Raw genomic sequence first — 21,540 nt, 5'->3', positions numbered from 1 at the left:
GCCTTGCCGTCAAAGCACAAAGGATTTGAGCGCGAAATCCTCATTGTGGCGATCTAGGATGCACTATGCACTCTTTAGTTGTCCGCAAAAGTGTTTTGGCGATCTCGATATTAATTAATTACATGACATAAGAGAGAAAGAGCTATTGTTCCACACTTAAGCAATTTTCTCTTTTTGTGTCTAAAATAATTCTGAATAATTATAAAAATATAAAATAATTTTTTCTTCCTATCTTGCAACAACTGTATTTTTGTAATTTTAACCAAGAAGTATAAAATAGTAAGTAATAACATTTTATGCTTCTTGATTTTAACTAATAAATATTGGTCGTATTATTTTATGCAAATATTCGGAAGCCCTGAAACTGAAATTACCTTATTTCCAAAGAAAGCATTTCATTCCGTTAATTTTATGAACTACTAAAAATAAAACAATTATTAAAAAATATTAATATTGTACTTATGTTGATTGTGATGAAGAAATAATAAAATACAAATTTCAGTCTGTTTGTTTTGTATACAGTTCGATAATACTTTTAATTTCATTATGCTGAGCATTTGAATAGCTTTAATATGAAAATTAACTTTAAATGTGGTAAGAAATTCAAAAGCTCAAGGTAAGCCTTTTCAGGAGAAACTCTTCATGCTCATCTTTGTGCTGCTCTTGCATGGCATTCGAGCAATCCATCGAGCAGAAGAAATTTTTGTCTGGGTACTCCGGGGTATCCAAGCACATATCACACAGAATGAAATTCTTCACACCCTCAGCCTGTCCACACCAACGACAGTGCTGAATTGGACAGAAGTTGATCTGCCCTGGCTTCTTCATTTGCACCTTTCCGTCCGGAGTCAGGGTGCTCAACACGTTTTTATAGCAGTTCTCTCGAGCCTTGGCCTCCTTGAAAGTGATCATGGAAAGATTTAGCTCTCCATTTTTGGCACTCAGCCATTTGGACACCATCAGCTTGAGCTCCCACAACTTCCCCTCCATCACGTTAAAGAAGGCAACCTGAACAGGGTCTGGAGTGAAGCGCTGAACAAATTCAAACTGCTTAGGTTTTATGGGTGTAGCAATCAAGTCTAGATTTCTCAAATATGTGTACAAGATGATTCCGAGCAGCTGCTCCATGGTTGTGTTCTCAAAAGCTCGCAACACCACTGGTTCTCCACGAAACTTGCTGTTCCACCGGTAGCCAGCTTCTTTCAACATGGGATCGATCATTTCGACTACTGGATGTGTAACTCCCAAGTCTTCAACCATTGATGCAAACAAGAAGGCTTTGTAGCAGTGACCAATGGACAGGTCAACAGAGTTATAGGCTTCTGGATCGACAGCTTCCACAGCAGAAAGCATCCTAAAACACAAAAAGGAATACATGTTTGTTACGATTCATGTGACGGGCTATACGGCATTGAAGAAACATACATTTCTTTTCATACAACTGCATATAACCATAATGGCTGATATTTACGATATTTACATACTAAGACGAATATCCACCAATATTTTGAAAAGTGAAAATACTCTGTGAATAAACTTAGCAAAAAGTTATTATTTAAAATTGTTTGCTTTTTTAAAAGATAAGTGATTGAAATAATTCAAATTAATTTCAGTTATACAAATAATACGTATTATTCCGCAGTACTGATTAATAATAAAAGATTATATAAATAAACAGATAAGCACCAAGGTGACACTCACTTCATGAGAATGAGGGAAAATGACACATTATATTTTATTGTGTCATTTTTGTATTAAAACTTAAAAAAAAAAAAAAAAAAAATTAAAATTACTCAAATTACCTGCACATCAAATGGTAAAACTGCAAGGGCCAAGAGAATGAGGAGAACTTGATGTCGTACTCTGTATCATGGTCACATTGCCGCATGACTGTGGAAAGCAGAACGAAAAGGAACTTTTCTTTAAGGAGATAATTGATTCTTCGTGGCATCAAGTTGAGAACTCCCGACATTGCTTTATCGAGGTCCACATTAACTCGGGAAATGACAGTGAATTGGCCATAAGTATCAAGAAGTCTGGTTGTTCGGTTGACAAAGTGGTTATGTTTTTTGTGGCACTCATAGTATTTGCACGTCTCATAGGTCTTGATCATTTGATGAACGAAGTCAAGGTACTGTCTCTTAGATGCCACAGAAACTGAAGGATCAGCGTCCATGTCGAGGAACGAAGCCACAAAGCAAGGCAGAATGTACTGGACAGCTGACATCTCTCCATAAAGACGAATAGGGCCGGCGAATTGTCCCATAGGACCTTCAATCATCTCCAACAAAATTTTCTTGATTCTGGCCTGGGAATCAAATATATTTTAACTTTACCAAAACTAAAGCAGCAATTTTAAAATACCTCCAAGATTTGCACAATTCTATCATTTCCATATTCCAGATTTGGGTAATCACCAGGCTTAGCTTTGAGCCTGGCACACTCATTTTGCAGGCCTTTGAGCAACTTATCAAACTCCCAGCTTTTGTCCTGACTAACGTTTTCCAATGTGCGTAACATCTGCTTTATTGACAGGGTAGGGACACTGTTGTCTGGTTCAAAAATTTTGAAGACTTTGATTTTCCCTTTGGAGTTGATGACAAGCTCTGTAATCTCAACTAGGGCAGCCTGAGCTACAGCCAGGTGCAAATCCCCAAACAAAGTGTTTAGCTGGTAGATCACACCAAAATCGGCGTTTCGCAAACCTTCCTCCTTGCTGCTTGTTGCTGCAAAAATAAAAATTTATGTACTTGGAAGAGGAATGAGTAAAACAAAATACCAAGAAAGTGGTGGTACATCAAGTAGCAGTGTCCCATCAGTTTATAATCATCATCAGGTACAGATTTATTCCTCAGCTCCCTAATCATTGCCTCTTGACTTGCGCCCGTCAACTTTCCAGCCTTGATGACCTTCTCCTCCACAAACTTAAGCACGTCATTTGGGTTGATGGCTCTGATGCTCTTCCAGATTTCCACTTCATACTGCAGCTCAATATGTTCCTTTTCCATTTCTATAGATACATCAGCATCCAGGTCTTCAAATTTTGGGATTCCCAAAGAGCTCTTTTTCCAGTATTTGTAAGCAAATGGATGAGGAACATCTCCAAGACTCATGAAGTGATACAGGTCACCATGCCGAAGGTTTTCTTTAAAAGTTTCGTACCGATTTTCAGTGGAGCTTCTGCCATTCCAGGCCATCTGCTTTAAAGCTTTCATCAGCTTTTTGCATTCGTCACTAGTGATAAACCTCAACATTGCCAGGGTTACAGAAAAGTAGCTTTTTACTTTGCCAAGGCTGCCTTGGAGAAAGAAGGCAATTTGTCCAGTTGGCTCACACTGATTAATGACCATGCTTAGTTTTCTGCACACAGAAACAGCATGTCTGGTCAACTCATTATTTAGCTGCCCAAGCTTGAACGCAACTGGCTCCAGTTCTTTTGGCACTGTCATGAAGTGAAAATCGGCAACTTCCCTCTGGAAACGTAACACTTCAGCCAGGAAAGCAACATACCACTGTTGCAAGAGCCTGCTGCTGTAGGGCAGTTGCAGAATCAGCCAAGGGTCAAAGAGGATTTCATCAGACGACTCGCACAGATCCAGCCTTCCCTAAAAAATTGTAAGAGATAATTTTAGTTCATTTCCATGAAAAATTAAAATTACTAAATTAAAAATTAAAAATTTGAACCTGCCGCATTACAAAATTCTTACTTCAAATGTTTTCTTCTTCCATTCAGGGATCATGAACGGGCGCACAGTAACTTCCTCGCCTTTTTTGAAAAATGGATCTTCAGATCGAAGCACATCATCAATAGCAAGCATGTACATTCCACCGTAAGCTTGAGTGCAATGCATGTAGTACGAAGCGTTTGCCCAGTATCGACCATTTGGCGAGCATTGTTGCAAAGCTTTGCAGTCCATCTGGTGATACCTGTTTCAATATAAAAGATTTTAAGTTATAAAAATGGTTTATTTTTAAAATGACCTTTTGGGCAAATAGTAAGGGAATGTCTGGTTCAACAGCCAATGCAGCTGCAAGCCAAGTGTGCCTTTGTCCTTCCTGGCAATCATCATTTCTTTGAAGAAAAATGAATCCTGCATCTTTATTTTGCCAACTTTGGCAGGGATCCATGGCATTCTAGACACAGGCATGTATTGTTGTCCATCACCATCACCAGATTTGGGTGCTGCTACTCCAGCTCCAGGTTGTTGAGGGGCACGACTTGGCCGGCCAGGCTGGCTACTGCCAGGCTTTTTAGCATTTTGAGTTTTGCCTTCATTGATATTGAGAAACTTAAAGAATAACAAGATTAAAATAAATACTTTAAAATTTTAACCAAGAAAATCATTTTATAATAAAAACACATACATACCTTTAGTGTATTGAGTGTGAAGCCCTGCGATTCAAAAAAATCTTTTGCCGTGCCCTCAAATTCCCTCATATTTGGGGAAGAGCTCTTCTTTGCCATATTTTTCAATCATGTATAATATTTAAAAAATTTACTTTGAATCTGATGGTCCTGAGGGAAGAAATTTCGGAAATTTCAAGCAAAGTTTTGTGTTGCCGGCACGGAGTTGCCTCTTCTTATGACCACTGCTTACTGCTTCGACAGTTAGAATCCGTGTAACTATAAAATTAACGAAATGAACACACGACACGGAACATGATTTGATTCTGCTTTGATCAATCACCTCAACACCAGTTGTTGTTGAGTTTGTTAAAATTTTAAATTTATTTCACTGCGTCTGACTGCGTGCTGTGGCGTGCTGCTTTAAATCTCGTTTGTTTTGTTTTTGTATTTTCGCTAACGCATGCGCACTAGGCACTATACATCGTAATAACGTGCGGGTCAGTCTACCTCACCGACTGTTTGTCTGTGGTCTATCCCCTATCCCCATGATCTTGGCTGTCAAAATTCAAAGCCAAATCGAAGAAGGAAAATAAATTAATTTTCAATTTATTTCTTAAAAAGAAATTTATCAATAATACTGCATAACATAAATTATGTTTTATTATAAATTAAAACGCTGCTTTTTTAATAAAAAGAAAAAATATTACTTAAATTGTATTGGCCAATAAGGCTGTATTATGAAGTGTTTTTTTTTAATTGCACTTTTTTATCTGCAGCATGTGAAATGATGTGAAAACTCCGCAGAAGTTTATTATTTTTGTGCATAAAAAGTCAATGCAAAAGAATAATAAAATTTCATTAATTTTTTCAAAAAATTGATATTCGACCATTTATTTTGGAAACTCACTGGACAAATTATATTATTAAGTGAATTATAATTTATGGAATTATGACATTGGGTTATTACATAAAAGAGTACTCATTTATAATCTGGATGCTCTTTCCGCAGCACAATATACCTATCACATTAATCATTAGTGCACATCATTTTATATTCAGTAAAGGAAACAATTTTCAATGGGTACGAAATAAAATCTTTTACCGGAGAGAGAGCCCACAAATCACATTTTCAATGCTGCTACGACGTCTCGCCCGAAGCCATGAGTGCTTCCTTGAGTAGGTGGTACAGTTTCTTTTCATTCTGCTTTCCTCCAGAAGATCCACCAGAAATCTCTTGTTCAAGAGTAAGTTTGTTCTGCGCTACCATGTACATTGCATCTTCGATGGTGTTCTTGGCCACCATTTTATAAATGGTGACCGGCCTGGTTTGTCCAACTCGATGGCATCTGTCCTCCGCCTGCTTGTCGTTGTAAGGGTTGAGATCTATGTCGTGGATAATGACGGTGTCTGCAGCTGTCAAATTTATTCCTAAACCACCAGCCCTGGTCGAAAGCATGAAGATGAAAATCGACTCATCGCTGTTGAACTCGTCCACCATCCCCTGACGTTCAGCAACCGGCGTTTGTCCGTCGAGTCGAAAGTACCTGAGGCCACGAATGTTTAAGTAATCTTCTAGTATGTCCATCATTTGCGTAAACTGGCTGAACATGAGCACTCGATGGCCACCTTTCTGCAGTTCAGGGAGAAGTTTGTCCAACTCGTTGAATTTACCCGACTCTAGAATTTGTTGCTCGGACAGGACGTCTTTTTCAATACAGGGGTGGTTGCGGCACAATTGGTGAATTTGGTGGTCGGACATTTCCATCAAGTCCAGACGAATGGATTCCTCTCGGTTTTCCTTGTAGGTTTTGTCTTTTAACAGCTTTTTGGCCATTTTCTTTACAAGACGGTCATCGTAGTGGTGCCGTAGGAGTGCAGGGTGGTTGGCCGCTCTTCTCATCAGCATCATCACACTCATGCTGCCACCCAGGGTGCTGCTCTCTTGTGTGTTTGCAATATCAGGTTCGGGCTCTTCAACTTCTTGCTGCTCAAGGTCGTCTCCATTCTCAGATTGAACTTCCGATGGAGGTGGGGTGTCATCTTTGGTGGCATTAGAAAAGAATTCCATCACAAGGTTTTTGTAGAGGTCTTTCTGATGGGAAGTAAGGTCAATGTTGACCACGTGGTTTGTCTTCGAAGGCAGGTCTTTCAGAACATCCTTCTTCAGACGGCGCAAGACAAAGGGCTCCATTATCTTCTTGGCTTGTTGTATTTTTTGCTTTTCAAATTCGTTACAGCCATCGGGTCTGAAATTAAAGTAAGAAAATTAATTTTGGAAAAAACGTAAAAAAAGTTAATTTATGGAATTGTCTGTTTGAATTAATGACCAACCTGTTCGCCATTTTAAATAGCGTCGTGAGTTCCTCCTGCCTTTCTCCAAGCATTTGGGGCATCACAAATATGAGCAACGACATCAGTTCTATCAAATTGTTCTGCAGAGGCGTTCCCGTCAGCAGAATCCTCCTCTCAGCCTGAATCTGCATTAATGCAGCATATCTCTGGGTGGCCATGTTTTTCAGCATGTGTGCTTCATCATAAATTATATAGTGCAAGTTGATGTTGCGGTAAAAGGCCCTGTCCAGCTTGTTGCTGCCGATCTGGTTGTAGGTGGTGAGGATTATGTCGTAGGTGTCAACCTCCTCTTTGTTCTTGTCATTTTTCCACCAGAGACGAAAATGCTTCCGCTCTTCTTGGCTTCCTGAGTAATTGATCACGTTCAAATTGGGGCACCAGCGAGCCAGCTCGTTGGACCAGTTTTCGAAGGTGGACGCTGGGACGACTATAGCATGGGCGCCTTTTTTCAACTCTTGCTCTTTGAGGTAGGCAAGGAATGCAATCACCTGAATAAAAAAGTTCACAAAATTAATTCATATTTAACAAGATATTTTAGAAGAAATTTTAATATTAAATCTTAATCTGTATTAAATAAATAACGAATCGTGAAATAATAATATTTATTTTAACAACTTGGAATAGAAAAAATTTAATAAGTACCTGAATAGTTTTTCCTAGACCCATTTCATCTGCAAGTATTCCATTTATTCCATGTTTGTGCAGTAAAATGAGCCAGTTTAATCCAACCAGTTGGTACGGCGCCAGCTTGAGATCAGTCCCTCCTAGAGTATTTGGTTGCTCCGCCAGATCAGAGGCGTTCGACGAAACGATTTGCCGCACCTTTCCAGCCATCTGCTTGGACAGTCTGGTGCACTGCTGCATCAATTCGGTCACATCGTCCCGAACGCGAAACATTTCTTCCGCACACTTGATTAACGAGTTGGCCACCGGACGCTCCAGCTTGCCTCTGATGTCGCCCCACATCTCGTAAGGCTTTGTTCGAATGACCGTTTCGGCCTTCTTCTTAGAAAAACCAGGCAGAGTGGCCAATTCTGCCAAGGTGATTGTCTTGAGCATGTCCAGGGTGCGTTTCTTGAAGTCGCCTCTGTAGTCAGGCTCAGTCTCGTCGTCCTCTTCTTCGGGCGAGCATTTCTGAGAGGTGATATTTTTGAACGAGGCGTTGATGGCTTTGTTGATCTCGGACGGGGTCAACGGCTTCATTTTGACCGACGCCTGCTGCTGCTGCTTTTTCAGGGCAATCTCCGCCTCTCGCCTTTTCTTCTCCTCGGCATCAATCTCTTGCTGTTTCCGGACAAGCTCCTTCTCGGTGTCGGACAGAGGCACGGGACGGGCGTTTTTCGGACCGGCTCTGATCAGCGTGGCCGCCAATTCTTCAAGCCAATTGGCCTGGACTAAGCACTGCTGAATGAACATTCGGTCTCTCAGTGGAAATTTGGTGCACATTTTAGCAAACAGCTCCTCATTCCTCCGATACTCCTCTTTCGTTTTAACCTGAGGGGTTGTGCTAATTCTCCTGTATTTCTTTGGCTCGGGAGACTCCGGAGACTGCGGCTCGTCCAAAACTTCCAGTTCCTCCTTTTCATTTTGCTTTCTCTCCTGCTCCCTCTTTTCCTTCCGCTCCTCGTTCATCGATTTGAGAATTCTGCCAGCTTTCACAGCATTCCATTCGCACCTCGCAAGTGCATCCTGCACTTCCATCTTATCCAGAAGTGGGTTCATACTGTGAAGGAAAAGAATGTTTATCTCGGCGCTGGTCTGGTCTGCTGGTGTGTCAGATTTGGCCCCGGAGTTTTCGGCCTCGTCGCAGTCTGTTTTGTCCTTCTTTTCCGACGGTTCGCCGTCCTTCTTTGCAGCTCCATTTTCCAGCATTCGCTTCATGCCCGTTGCCCGATCGATGATGATCACCTTTTGGCCCGGTTTGTGCTCAAACTTCTTCAGAAAGCCGGTAATGATAACAGGCTTCCCGTTCAAGTTCACCGTCGTCTTCGGTTCCATTCTACCTGAAATTCCAGGAAGTCAAAATTATTATCGTCCGTCTCACTTTACGATTGTTGCTCGAGGTCGCCGTTTCTCCGACAGCTCAAGGCAAGTTATGTGGAGCAGCTCGATAAATATGAAATGAAAATGGAGTAAAATTTACCTCAGACAACGAATCCGATTGAATTTGCAATGCTGGAGTCGCGTTTGATCCGATTTTAGAGGAAATTCTCCTAATTAAAGTTCGCAGAGAGCCGACAATGCGGCCTTCTTGTGTTGTTTTTTGGAGAAATCAAAGTCAAAAGCGCGAGTTGAGATGTTGGATGGGAGTGACAGGGCATGCGCGCCAATTAATCCGCGTATCATGAAAGCGCGCCAAGTTTAATTTAAAATATCAGCAAACTTAACACGTGGCCATATGAAAGAAAACACAGTCATGAATTAGTTAGTGATATTAATATCATTAATATTCCATGGTAAGTTCGCTAATGCGATTATTCTACTGGGTTCTAACTTTTGGCATCGAATAGCCCCTAAATATTTTCAGAAAAATTTCGCTAAACAAAATATTTACTTTCACTTTCAACTTTTTTCACTTTTTTTGTGGACATATTTTATAGAATTTTTTAAATATAAATACGATAAATACCATAAATTCCAATTTGAACAAGGTTCAAAGGAAACTCAAAGCACGTTGAAATTAAATTATTCCTATTTAGTAAACCATGCATTTTATCTCGATCAACAGAATAAGCAATGAAAGAAAATTAAATAAAAACAATAATGTAACTCTCTCTATCTAAACAGGATTATTCTTTTTTTACATATTTTCGAAAAATTTAAACAAAAGAACTATATGTTATAAAACTTAAATTTGTTTGTTGTTAAATTTGCAACTAAAAAAAAACGAATTTTTAATTATTATTATGATTATTTAATCTACTCTAGTCAATTTGTGAATTAGAATAGAGGAGTTTCAGTTCTTGCGGAATTTCTTGATATACGCTTGCTTCTGATCATTTCCAAAAGTCCAGAGCCACCGAATTCACCTGCTGCGGCCAAACCAGTCCAGTCTTTTCTGTCTTCACCATATATAATATCTGTAATATTTCCTGCTTCATTTCTTTGAATAGACATAAAACTAAAATAAGCTCACGTTTTTATTAAATCCATCGTCACACTTTGCTTGGAAATCACAACCAATAATAATTTTTTTAAACCTACTGCAAAAATTAAGAGTTCTTATTTAATAAATAAAACAGGCAATAATTATTCTAGTAGAATTAATATTAAAAAAAATTACATGAAAGGTCGGGATAATAAATTATTACTTATTACTAGTCCATTGATAGCATTGATATAATTCTGCTGGTTTTGAGGCACAGAAAAACAATTAAATCGATCTGCTCTAAATGTTTGGCTGCGGGTGCTGCTCATAATAAATTTTATATTATAAAATAAAATTTTAATTCAGGGCCTAACGCCTGTAAAAATCATTCTAACGACAAATGGGATAAAGAATTAATTCATCTCGCGAATGACTTATCGCCACAGTAAAATGTAATTAAATACATATCGAGGTATGATGCAATATTTTCAGGCTGATTTTGTAACTTTTCCAGATCTTATGCATATTAAATCAGCCTGCGCATCTCGCTGAAAACGCTTGATGTATTTGTCAAAAAAATTAATTTAATTAATAAAAAAAAAAAATGCTTCCTTCCAAACAATATGTAAACAATGTGATGTAACAATTTGTTCAAATAAACAACAATAACAATAATTCATAAAAATTTTAGTTCCAATAAAATTAAATCAAGAGAGTGACCAAAATCTGTGCTAAAGAGAGCGGAGAGAATGGAAGAACGAAAATCGCGTCGGATGCGCCGCGCTCGCCGGCCGGCCGGCCGCGGCCTAGGAGGGGCACACATGATAATAATACAAAACACGAACACGCGGCACTCATTCTGCCTCTGCTCTCGTTCAGGAGCAGATCGGCCAGCGAGTGACCTGCGTTGCAAACGTATATTAATATTACATTTTGGTGTAATTCGATCCGACTTCCGACCCTTTCCGACTTGTGGCAAATCACCTTCCGCCGGAAGTGCAGCCTCTTTTATTCTGGCACCGACTCTGCTTTCTTTGATTCGGCGGCGGCGAACAAGAACAAGACGTTTCGTACGTGCAGTCGGCGCGGTGCATCTCTCTGCTGGAAAACTTGTTTATGACTCACAGGTATGCATTTTCGTGGGGAAAAAGAAGCCCCGTCTATTGTTGAGCAATGAATACGGTCTGTCACCCCCTCATTGACCTTGCGGAACTGATTACCTGAGAGCAGAGATGCGCACTCGGCGCGTAAACAACCTTCTCAAGCACACCCGGACCGCACGTATATATATTATATAAATGTGCAGCAGGACCTTCGACTGCTTTTATGCACCTTCGGTTTTTTCTCTCCTTCCCTTTACAAAGAGACAGGCATGCACACGTTTTAACAATTATTATTAACGCGGAACGTGAGCAGTTTAATGTGGAAAAGGTGAATATTTTTATTTAATTTGTGATAAGAGCAGGAGCACATTATTTTTTAAGATATGTGAAATAGGACAGATTAATTTAAAAAATATGGCTTTGTTTTCCAACTTTGGCGGCGGCGAGAATTGTTTGCGCAAAGTCTTTCCAGTGTTTGTTCAAAGCTTACCTGGATTTGCTAAGTTTGATTTTCCTTTGCACAGAGCATTGAACGTGAAATGAAAGCGTTTCGTATATATTGTGTATTCAGAAGTTATAAAGGCTCTTTTAAAAATTAAAATGATCTCCACTTTCTAAACGAACCATCCATCATACGAGCCACGCTCACTTTAAGAATTTTACAATTTGTAAATTGTGAGTGGTTTGAACAGTTCTAAAACCAGTCTTGAAGATTTACATGTAGCAAGGAATAGTCCAGATCTTTAAGATGAAAGGAAAGAAATAAGAATTCTTCTCACCTTTCTGCTCACAAAATTATTTTTGAGTGCATAATATACAACTTTTCTTAAAATATAATGATAAAAAGTATTATTTAAGTTATTGTCCCCAAAGTTCATTTACGAGACTCATTAATAGGGAATGAAAATATTTAAAATAAAAACTGCTTTGAACCGCAGCTACCTGCAAGTTTATCTTTCCCTCTTGGTAAAAACCTTAAATTGAATAAATCCAAAAATGATCTTAAGATTTCGGAAATTCAGTCAATTTTTTTTATAAATAATTCAATCGAATAAACGCCACAGCTGATTATTTCTTCGGACATGTATTGGTTATTATTTTTTACAATTATTCCAATTACTTTTTACTAACTAAAATATATAGTACAAGAGTATAATGCTATTGCATCAAATTTGAAACAATTTTCAGATATCTCAAAACCACTTCCAATTTTTAAGCGCAATGGGATATTATGCAAAAAACCATTTTTGTTGTCTGCTGCTCTTGTTCTCAAAATAATATTATTCCAACATATATGCCATAATCATTTATTCAAAAGAATGAGGTGGGGCGTCCGTCGCTTCAGTTCATTTTTTCTGCTCTCAGGCCATCAATCGAGGTGCCAATCAATTTTTCGCAACAACTGCTCCCGAGGGGTTTATTTCTTATTTTCTTCTTTATAGCTTCGTCAGTCTCTCTCTCTCTTGCTATATCGATTCTCTTTCGCAGCCGCCGAAGCTGCTCTGAATTTGCTTTGTGAGATTTGCGTCGCAGACCATTGTTTGCAAGGGAAGGCGAAAATTGCAAGTCACATATGTCTAATCTGACGAGACCGCGGAGCTCAAATGCATGTGTGTATTTTTATGCTCGCGCGCGCGGTGTACACGTCTTATTGATAGCCGGCGACCAAGATCGTGAGAGAGAGAGAGAAGAGACGGATGAGAAAAAGAGTTTAATGGCCAAGCACGTGCTCAAACAAGAGGAACAAAAAAAAACTAAAAAAATTAATAAATTATGAAAAAATCAACCGTCAGTTGGCCAAAATTGGTACTCTTGAGATAAAAAGAAACCAAAAAATTAAATTTGTTATAATAAATTGATAAAATAATATAATCTTTGACTTAAAAAAATATATATAATTTCTTATCTGCTTTTTATTTTTTTTAAGGCATCCAAATTGAGTGGATTTCCAAAATTAATAATTTTATTTATTGATAAATTAATAATATTCATAAATTACCACATTCTAAAGGCTGTTGACATTTTTTTAAACTTATTTGATGAATATCGTGTATCGCGTTCAGCTGCGTTCAGTGTAAAACAAGTAAGTTTATGCAGCGTGATAATATTAAAATCAGTTTTGAAAGTAAAAGTAATACTTAATTTTTTTAATGTCCTTAACTTATTAACACCCATACTGCAACGATATACATTAATTTGACACCCTCATTATCTCATCATCACATTAGAAAATTACCAATAAATAAAAAGTAAAAGATGGACCTGATAAGATAAGCAATTAATGTGCTGATTGTGAACATATGTCCCGCGAAAAAGAAAGGTCTTAAGGGCTTATAGACAATAAGCATGAATTATTTTCGTAGCTCGACTGAAATCGCCTCATAAATTGCCACAGCATCTTGTGCGCAGTGCGACGTACGGATCTGACCGCAAGCTCTTCTCGTTTGTTAATTTCGTCACTGACGTCAGAATAAAAACACACGGCGCATTTCGATAATGACTAATTAGTAACAAATGTTGGGAAAATTGTAAATCGGCTTATTGTACAATTTCTTTTTTTCTATAATCTCAATTTTTTTTATCTTTCTGTAGGAGTTTTATAGCCCTACTTTTGAACCGTTTTATGCTGTACAACTTCATATACGGAGAGAGATCAATTCCTCCGTCGCTCTCCATTTGATCTCCCGCGACTCTTTATTTTTTCAAGGTAAAACACCTTAATATACGCCTACTTTTCTATCTCGGGCATAGACCGAAGCAGACCGAAGGCGCAATTACCGGACCTGGTATATGAAATCGATTCACTCTTTTAAAACTGGAAAGTGAGCGTCGAGAGAGGCGCGGGTGATTTTTCTCTCATTCGTCTCACATTCGTGTCCTTCTTGAACATCCGTGCAGCAACAAAGTTGCCTGCGCCCTGACGGGAAAACGTACACACAAGGCGTAATTTTAAAGGGAATGCAGCAAACAGGGGCAGATCTTACTCTAAATTACAATTATAACAATTCGTTAATTAATTTCCCTTTTGAAATATAAAACTAAACTATTATACCTTTTTCATGAAATTTTCAGTGACTCAATATATTTCAGACGAAAATTTAAAGCTGGGGTCAAGTTTATCTCATAACTGCAGAACTCGTCTCATAGGAAACATTTAATTTTGTATATTTAAAGCAGTTTTGTAATTCTTTCACCAATTTAAAAAAAAAACTAACATTACCTTTTTTATTTTACTTTGCAGACTTTTATAACAAAGTAACATTTATAAAAGAAAGCTCAAAATTTTGAAACATATTTTAACTATGGGAAAAATAGCAACTTGTATAAATTTATGCGTAAACAAAAATTAAAATATTGAAAAATTTCTCTTCATTTTTTAAGTTTTACGATGTGAATCTCAAAATTTGTTGAGAATATGTACTATTACTATTTATTAGTATCTAGGCATGCCACTTTATCCTTTTGAAAACACGTCTCTGTGGCGCAGTCCGATGCATATATGTAATAATAAAGAGTTAAAAATGCATTCCGGCGCGTCCGCCACACCATAAATATTTGAAGAAGAGATCCAACTTGGCTATTCGGTTGAGTTTTATCACTTTTATTATTCTTCACCTAACCACGGGAAAGGAAAATTGCCCATTTAGGATAAAATTATTGTAGTACAGCCTCGATTGAACTGCAATGCATACCTTGCATTGAAACCGCACTTAAAAATGCATTTAATCGAGAAGTGCGCTGCAGCTCTTGCATAAGGACGCGACCTTTCGCAACGAACAACAGGTTTTTTCATTAGCAAGCGCAGTTTTCATGATATCAATTTTAGATCTGCAAGAATTAAAGCGACAAGTTTTTAAATTCAGTGATTTGGTGTCACATTAAACATTAAATCATTTATAAATTACATTCCATTTTACTGAGCGTTGAAAACGATAATAATTTAATATTGAGTATTTTTTCTAAATTTCACAATAATAATTAATAATAAATAAAATAAAATTGAATAAAAACTAAGACTGCAATTGAGGTGTATTTTATGAAAAATATGTTAACAAATTTTATGAATATCAGTTTTTATTTTCAATTTTCTATCACTGTTGCGTTAGAAAACTTTTTTTTAAATATAATAAATTAATACAGACTTTTTTATTCAATGAGATAATTTGTATTCATATTTGGGCTGTGCGTCTGCCGAGCAAAAGACGCCTACGCGCGTTGCTCAATCTTGCGGTTCCGGTCGATTCGTGATTTTGAAACTGAACCACTTGGATTCACTTAGTTAAAGAGCGAGTTGGCTCGCGTACGTCGGCTGCAGCTTCTTCTATACATTTATAGGCGTTGATTGTGATATCATTTTGAGTGCTCGAAACGCAGGCAGGGATCGTTGACTCCGCCGTCGCAGTCGCTGTTCAACTCTCAATCCGACTTGAGCAAACGGGTATATTATGCTGTACGATAAAATACGCCGACTCGATCACATATCTCAGCCATTTCAGGTCCAGTTATAGCGTGCGTCCAATTAACTTTGCCAATGCGTTTTCATTAGCGGGTGCGCCGGAGCGATTCCAAAGTTTAAAGGCTTTTCCCAAGACGAAAAGACATCACTGACATTAGATTCAAACAGATTATATAAATTAGCTGATTTGATTTGTGCCAGATTTGTGCTAGATAATTGCTAATTTGTAAATTAAATCTTTTTTTACATATTTTATCTTCAAATTTTTGAAATGCCATAGGCAAATTAATTTTTAAAGAACAATTCTAAAAAGTATTTCAAAACTATCTTTTTTACTAAATTGAAAATAAATTTTCATAAAATTTATAAAAGCATAACATTTTGTAAAGCCATTGCAGATCCCTAAAATTAATTCCGATTAATTCAAAATTTTAAAGCTTTATCGAAAAAAAAGGTTGTCAATTTTTAAAAGTTTTTATTTTGTTCCAAATTCAAGTAGCGATTTTTGCGACTCATTGATAAAAGAGCTAACAAATTAATCAGTTTAACAGAAGCTTTGATCTTTAAATAAGTTCCAGACTCAAATAAATGAAACTTAGAATATAATTGTCTTTTCTTCCGAGTTTGGTTTGCATGTATTTTCAGTTAAATTTACTTTATTTACTAGAACTGCTTGCAAATTTTCCAAAATATTCTCAAATTGACAAAAGATTTTGACTTAAAGGGAAGTAAATTGATGGATAAATTAGTTGAAAATTTACTTGTGATAATCATGATGCACGTCCTGAAATGTAGTAATTTTATTTAGGGTTTAGGGCAGGGTGATCTGATAAGTGAAGACTCTTAAAAAGATTCTGTATAGGTTCTTGAAGTTGTTGTTGTGGAACCTTTTGGCACTCGAGGTGGTCATATTTGTTGAAATAAAATCCGGCTTCCTCGGTGGGGAAGAGCAACTTTATTGTTTCTGCATGGTACAGAAAATCCCTGCTCTACTAGTTTCGGTTGCGGGTTGCAACCCTAATTCATGAGCTGTTAAAAATGAAATAAGCTGACATTTAAAGATCTTTTAATTCTTAACTTTTGCTAAATGCGTAATTAACAAGGCGTAGTCTACCCAACAAAACTTAATTGTTATACAACAGTTGTTATATAACAATTTAAAAAATTGCATGAAACTGGTTTTCCAGTTTTCGGTAAATTAACCCATATTATTTGTGTTGTGTATTTGTCGTTAAATTGTTACATCACATTGTTTACATTCAATCGTTATAAAACAATTTATTTGAAAAGAAAGGAATTGTTGGACAAACCGGCACCACCACTAGCAGGAATTTGCCAAAACTTCCGAGAACAAAACAGAGAAAAGAAAATATTTTTATTTCAGAGTAAGCATTATGAAATTGCAGATTTATTATTAAATATCTAAGAAACTTTTTATATAAAACTTGCGTTGTGGTTTGGCCCGTGCGTATTTTCTTTCCGAATCTACAGTTGAGCCGCAGCTGTGGCTCGGTGGATTCATATTTTAATAAGCGTTCAGTGTTAAATCACTCGCTAGACTTTGCGGCGCGTTCATTTTTTATAATCATTTTCTCCTTGCGGTTCTGCGGCGCGCACGTGAGTGAGTTCTCTTCTCGTATTCTATACAGCGAAGAAAAACAGGAGCACCGCGCGGCCTCGATCTCTTTCGTTAGCGTTTTTTTTTCGCGCTCGCTGCGCGGCTCTCTGTGAGAGGAAATTTCGCCAATCAAAAAATCGCCACGTTCCTCTCAGCAGCTATATACACATTATCAAGCAAACGCCATCGGGTGCAAATTTAATTTATCTGAGGTCGGATTTTTTCATTTCAAATCGCTGCCGATATTATTTTTGATGCGCCGATTCAGCACGGCTGACGTGAGAGTTTTTTCTCTCAATGCACTACTTTGATTGATTCTCCGGCTAAAAATTCAATGGGTCGAAGAATTTAGTGTGAGTATATCAAGTACAATTAGCAGCAGACGTTTGCTTTTAAACGCAATTACGGTTCATCCTTGAAAATTTTTCCGCTTAATTTTACAGTTTGCAATTTCACACGAAAAGGATATGCTTGTACACAAAAATGCGTGTAATTGAAATCAGCCAGACTGTCTCGCGTCTCGTATACGCAAGATAACCAAAGCGCGTCCTCTTTCTATTTGCAGATAAGATTTCGGCATCATTATTTTCTTTCACCTTGACACCACCTTGCTCGAATTATGCAAAAGACACTTCTTGTGTGTTGGTTGTCGCGTGGGCTTATCTTTTTTCCGCGTATTTTTTTTTCTTTTGGCAGAGGGATTTACGAAAAAAAAAATGTTATGTATGTTGCAGAAGTGACGAGAATGCGTCTCGTGGTGGCTTTTATGTCGGGTCTGCTGGCAGCGCTGTTGGAACCAGTCAAATTCACCTGGCGACACCTTCTCGTCTGGCTGCAGGGCCTTATAACAGGTGCCTTAATTCTCTCCTCGTCCTGCATGCTGATTTGAAACTGCCAATCTGACCCTCGCAAATATGTTTATTATGAGAATTACTAAAGTTCCCCAGGCCATATACAAAAATAAAGTTCGCCTAATAGATACGGAGCACACCTGCTGCTTTTTATTTTTGTTGTGAATATTTTCTCTATGGCAAAACATAATAGTGAAAAAAAATTAGACTAATATCTAATAATCGTGACTTATAAAACAGTAAAATAAATTTAATTAAATCTTGACTGAATGTTGTATAAGGTGTAAATTTTATTTTTGTCTCTCTCTTGTTTAGCTGCTGAGATTAAGTTTGCCCTGCAACAAAAAGAAGCGTTATTTGCCACCGAAGTGGCTCCAAGGCCAGTAGTCCCTTCATTGAAGGACATACCTGGCCCCACTCCACTGCCCTTCTTTGGTACTGGATGGATCTTCAACCGATTTTTTGGTCGATTCCCACTAACAAAGGTTCATGACGCTTACAAAAGTGAGTTAAAAAAATTATTATTCATCCCAGACTTAAATTTTCGGTGCTTGTTATAAATTCTTTCCTCTTCAAATTGTAAACTTTTATTAGAACTTTTAATTTTCTATAGAGGCTCTTGAAGTTGTTTTATTGTTGTGAAGCCGTTCATATTATTTCATCAAAAACTCTGTCCATAGCAATGTTCAGAGAGTACGGCCCAATAATTAAAGAGGAAGCTTTGTGGAACTACCCTGTATTGAGCATCAGCACAGCTCAGGACATTGAAAAAATTATAAAAATACCCACGAAAAGTCCCATTCGCCCACCAACATCCATAACCGCTTTCTACCGGACCGGCTTTCCCGAAAGATACAACGACGGAGGATTAATCAACGAGTTAGTTTATTTTTTCTTGAAGAAATTCGCTGATTTTATTAATTTATTACAAAGACAAGGTGAGAAATGGCACCGCCTGCGCACGGCGCTGACCCACGACTTGACCAACACCCGCGTCGTCCAAGGCTTTGTTCCTGAAGTGAACAACATGGCCCGGGACTTTTTGGCGTGCATAGCCAAGTTGCGGAATCCAAACAACGGTTTTGTGGAAAATGTCATCGAGCTGGACAGGAAACTGGGTTTCGAAAGTGAGTTTTGTTTTGAATGTTGCTGTTAACTTCCGTTTTGGCTTTAAACTTGCAAAATCGGTTCAAATGTGTAATTTTCATTCATCTAAAACATAATTTAACTCTTAAAAATACGTTTTAATAATTCTAATAATTATCAGAAGATATTGAAATTACTATTACTAGACTAGTCAACAAATATATTAGTTTTTTAATTTGTTCAACAAGTTACTTGTAATTTTTTTAAATCATTTTCAGCGTGTCGTAAATTTTTCAAATAAAAATATTCTTATTATTTTAGGTTATCATTATTTCAATATTCAGTTTTAAAAATTTAAAATTTATTTAAAAAAATGTTTACAGGGGAAATTTTTAATTTGAAGCGTAAATAGTACCTATTTTTGTTAACCAGTCTAGAAATTATATATTTATGGAGCAATATTTAATTATTTCAGCAAAGCAAGTAAGGTTTGAGAGCGTCGATTTCGAAACGGCGTATTGTATGTCGAGTGTAGTTACGATATGGATCGACGACTCCCCGTTTAATGAATTGAAACGGCGAGCAGCAGCCGGGTGCGCATTGAATTACGTAACAATAAGCGGCTGCCACACATGACCTGGCCAATGTGGGCACCGTTACGCACCAACCGGCTGCATAAATTTGCATGACAAGTGGGCGGTGCAGAGGTTAAGTTCGAGGACCCCTATTTGCATTCATTGCGCTTTTGTTTAGTATAAAAAAATCAAACTGCTTTTTGTAGCAAAATTATTGCAAAACCTATTATATAATTATAAAGTCCCGTCACTTAATTTGTATTATTTTAGAATCAAATGTCTTGTTTCGACCAGTTAATGAATATTAATAAATTTGAGAGTAAAATAACTAATTAATTTAAAATACAGGTACGTGTTTGATGAACCTGGGGTGTCGAGTTGGTTTTCTTGAGGAGGAAGTTAATCAGCGGGCCCAGCGACTATCCGACTTGACAAACGTACATTTTGAAATGGTCAACGAGTCTTACTATGGCCTTGCTTTGTGGAAATTTTTCCCAACAAGCACCTGGAAGAAATTCTCAGAGGCGGAACACGATTTATATGAGTAGGTGGAGTTTATGAATAAAAAGCTTTACTTGTTAACATTAAAATTTATTTTAGGCTCATTTGCGAGTATTTGGAGCCGGTGATTGAGGCTGCGGGCGAAAGCTGCCAGTTTGACGACGTGCAAAACATTCTTCTCGGAATCCTCAAACGAAGCGACCTCGATGACAAAGACAAGAAGTCGGGTATAATAGACTTCATCGCCTCTGGAATGAACACTGTCCGTTGACCTTAAATTTCAATTCATTTCGTAACTCAAACCCCCTCATACGCAGATTGGCAACAGCATCACAATGATGTTGTACTTGATGGCCAAAAATCCCGAGGCGCAGAGCAAAATCTACGAGGAGATACAAAGCCAGCTTGAGCCTGACGAGGAAATCACTGCCAAGTTTCTGCACTCGGCAAAATATCTCAAAGCGTGCATTCAAGAATCTTTCAGGTTGGTCAATTTAATACATTTGAAGAAAAAGTGGAATTTTTTAATGAATTTAAGGATCCTACCTACTGCCACATGCGTCGCTCGGATTACTGAAATCGACTTGAATCTGAGTGGATACCACGTTCCTGCAGGGGTATGTATTTAATTGAAATAAAAAATGTTGAAAAATTTATTCGTTTTTACAAATTGGAAAGTATGCAACCGTCAATGCAGGAAAATATTTCAGGTTGCATACCTTGTTGCTGATATTATAATAATTTATACTCGTGTATAGTCTGTCGTTTTGAGTCACACAAGTGAGGCTTGCAGAAGTGAAGCCAACTTTGTCCGTCCTGACGAGTTCATTCCAGAGAGATGGATTGCCTCAGAGGTCGAAAGAAATCCATCTCTCCATGTAAAGTACCCCTTCCTGGTCAGCCCCTTTGGCTTCCAGAGGAGAATGTGTCCGGGGAAGAAATTCGCCGAGCAGGTGATGCAGATTGTTTTGGCGTCTGTGAGTTTCCATCAATTTGTGACTTAAATTGTATTTAATTTTTTCCTTTTTTTACAGGTAATACGTCGTTACGAGTTGAGGTGCGAACGAGACCTGGAGCTCGAGTTTAAGTTCCTGTTGGCCCCAACTGGCCAATTTTCTCTTCAGTTTAAAGAAAGGACGTAGTATTTTTACCTTTATTTTTAGTGTCCAATAGTATTTTACCTGACTTGGTTAAAATTTAAACATATCAGAGGATTTTCCCACTTTTAAAACTGCATTGTCAAGAACACAACGTGTTGATTTGAAAATCTAAAAAAAAATATTTTCCTTATGTTAAAAACTGAATTGTTGTATGTGAGGTGAAAGTAAATTCAGTTGTGTTTGCAGAATTTAGATTGTTTGTGGTTTGCCATATTTTTTATAATTTTACAAACTTGAAAATAAATTTATTATATTGCCTTAAAATGATACAAATTATTTGTGTTTATTTAACAAACATTTTCCATATTGCATATCCATTTGTGTCAATCTTTTTTATCCAAAAAATTTCGTTGTTATTTATTTCTGCTGTAAAAAATAGGTGATAAAGCTGAAGTCTTTGAA

At 37.4% G+C, this 21,540-nt stretch overlaps 3 protein-coding genes across 3 annotated transcripts; 1 reads left to right on the top strand and 2 right to left on the bottom strand.

Moving 5' to 3' along the window:
- Nucleotides 1-489: 489 nt before the first annotated feature.
- LOC132205676 (uncharacterized) lies at nt 490-4,784 on the bottom strand. Its single transcript, XM_059634919.1, has 8 exons — nt 4,689-4,784; nt 4,370-4,624; nt 3,982-4,289; nt 3,708-3,927; nt 2,780-3,605; nt 2,365-2,726; nt 1,803-2,308; nt 490-1,354 (listed from the first exon to the last, which is right to left on the bottom strand). The coding sequence occupies exons 2-8, from the start codon at nt 4,463-4,465 to the stop codon at nt 604-606; spliced, it is 3,069 nt and encodes a 1,022-aa protein (XP_059490902.1). The 5' UTR covers nt 4,466-4,624; nt 4,689-4,784; the 3' UTR covers nt 490-603.
- A 443-nt stretch (nt 4,785-5,227) lies between these two features.
- On the bottom strand, nt 5,228-9,010 carry LOC132192853 (SWI/SNF-related matrix-associated actin-dependent regulator of chromatin subfamily A containing DEAD/H box 1 homolog). The gene is made up of 4 exons (XM_059613029.1): nt 8,844-9,010; nt 7,343-8,703; nt 6,680-7,188; nt 5,228-6,594 (listed from the first exon to the last, which is right to left on the bottom strand). The coding sequence occupies exons 2-4, from the start codon at nt 8,696-8,698 to the stop codon at nt 5,487-5,489; spliced, it is 2,973 nt and encodes a 990-aa protein (XP_059469012.1). The 5' UTR covers nt 8,699-8,703; nt 8,844-9,010; the 3' UTR covers nt 5,228-5,486.
- A 4,530-nt stretch (nt 9,011-13,540) lies between these two features.
- LOC132192575 (ecdysone 20-monooxygenase-like) lies at nt 13,541-21,411 on the top strand. The gene is made up of 11 exons (XM_059612596.1): nt 13,541-13,598; nt 17,700-17,816; nt 18,132-18,320; nt 18,497-18,695; nt 18,750-18,943; nt 19,826-20,021; nt 20,078-20,240; nt 20,296-20,462; nt 20,517-20,595; nt 20,737-20,955; nt 21,013-21,411. Exons 2-11 carry the CDS (start codon nt 17,711-17,713, stop codon nt 21,118-21,120), a joined length of 1,620 nt encoding a protein of 539 aa, XP_059468579.1. The 5' UTR covers nt 13,541-13,598; nt 17,700-17,710; the 3' UTR covers nt 21,121-21,411.
- Nucleotides 21,412-21,540: the final 129 nt, after the last annotated feature.

The sequence above is a fragment of the Neocloeon triangulifer genome, unplaced genomic scaffold (genome assembly GCF_031216515.1).
Source record: "Neocloeon triangulifer isolate White Clay Creek 2 clone unplaced genomic scaffold, ASM3121651v1 ptg000003l, whole genome shotgun sequence".
Lineage (NCBI taxonomy): Eukaryota > Metazoa > Arthropoda > Insecta > Ephemeroptera > Baetidae > Neocloeon > Neocloeon triangulifer.
The sequence above is the reverse complement of the archived record's forward strand: the minus strand, read 5'-3'. Positions and strand labels throughout refer to the sequence as shown.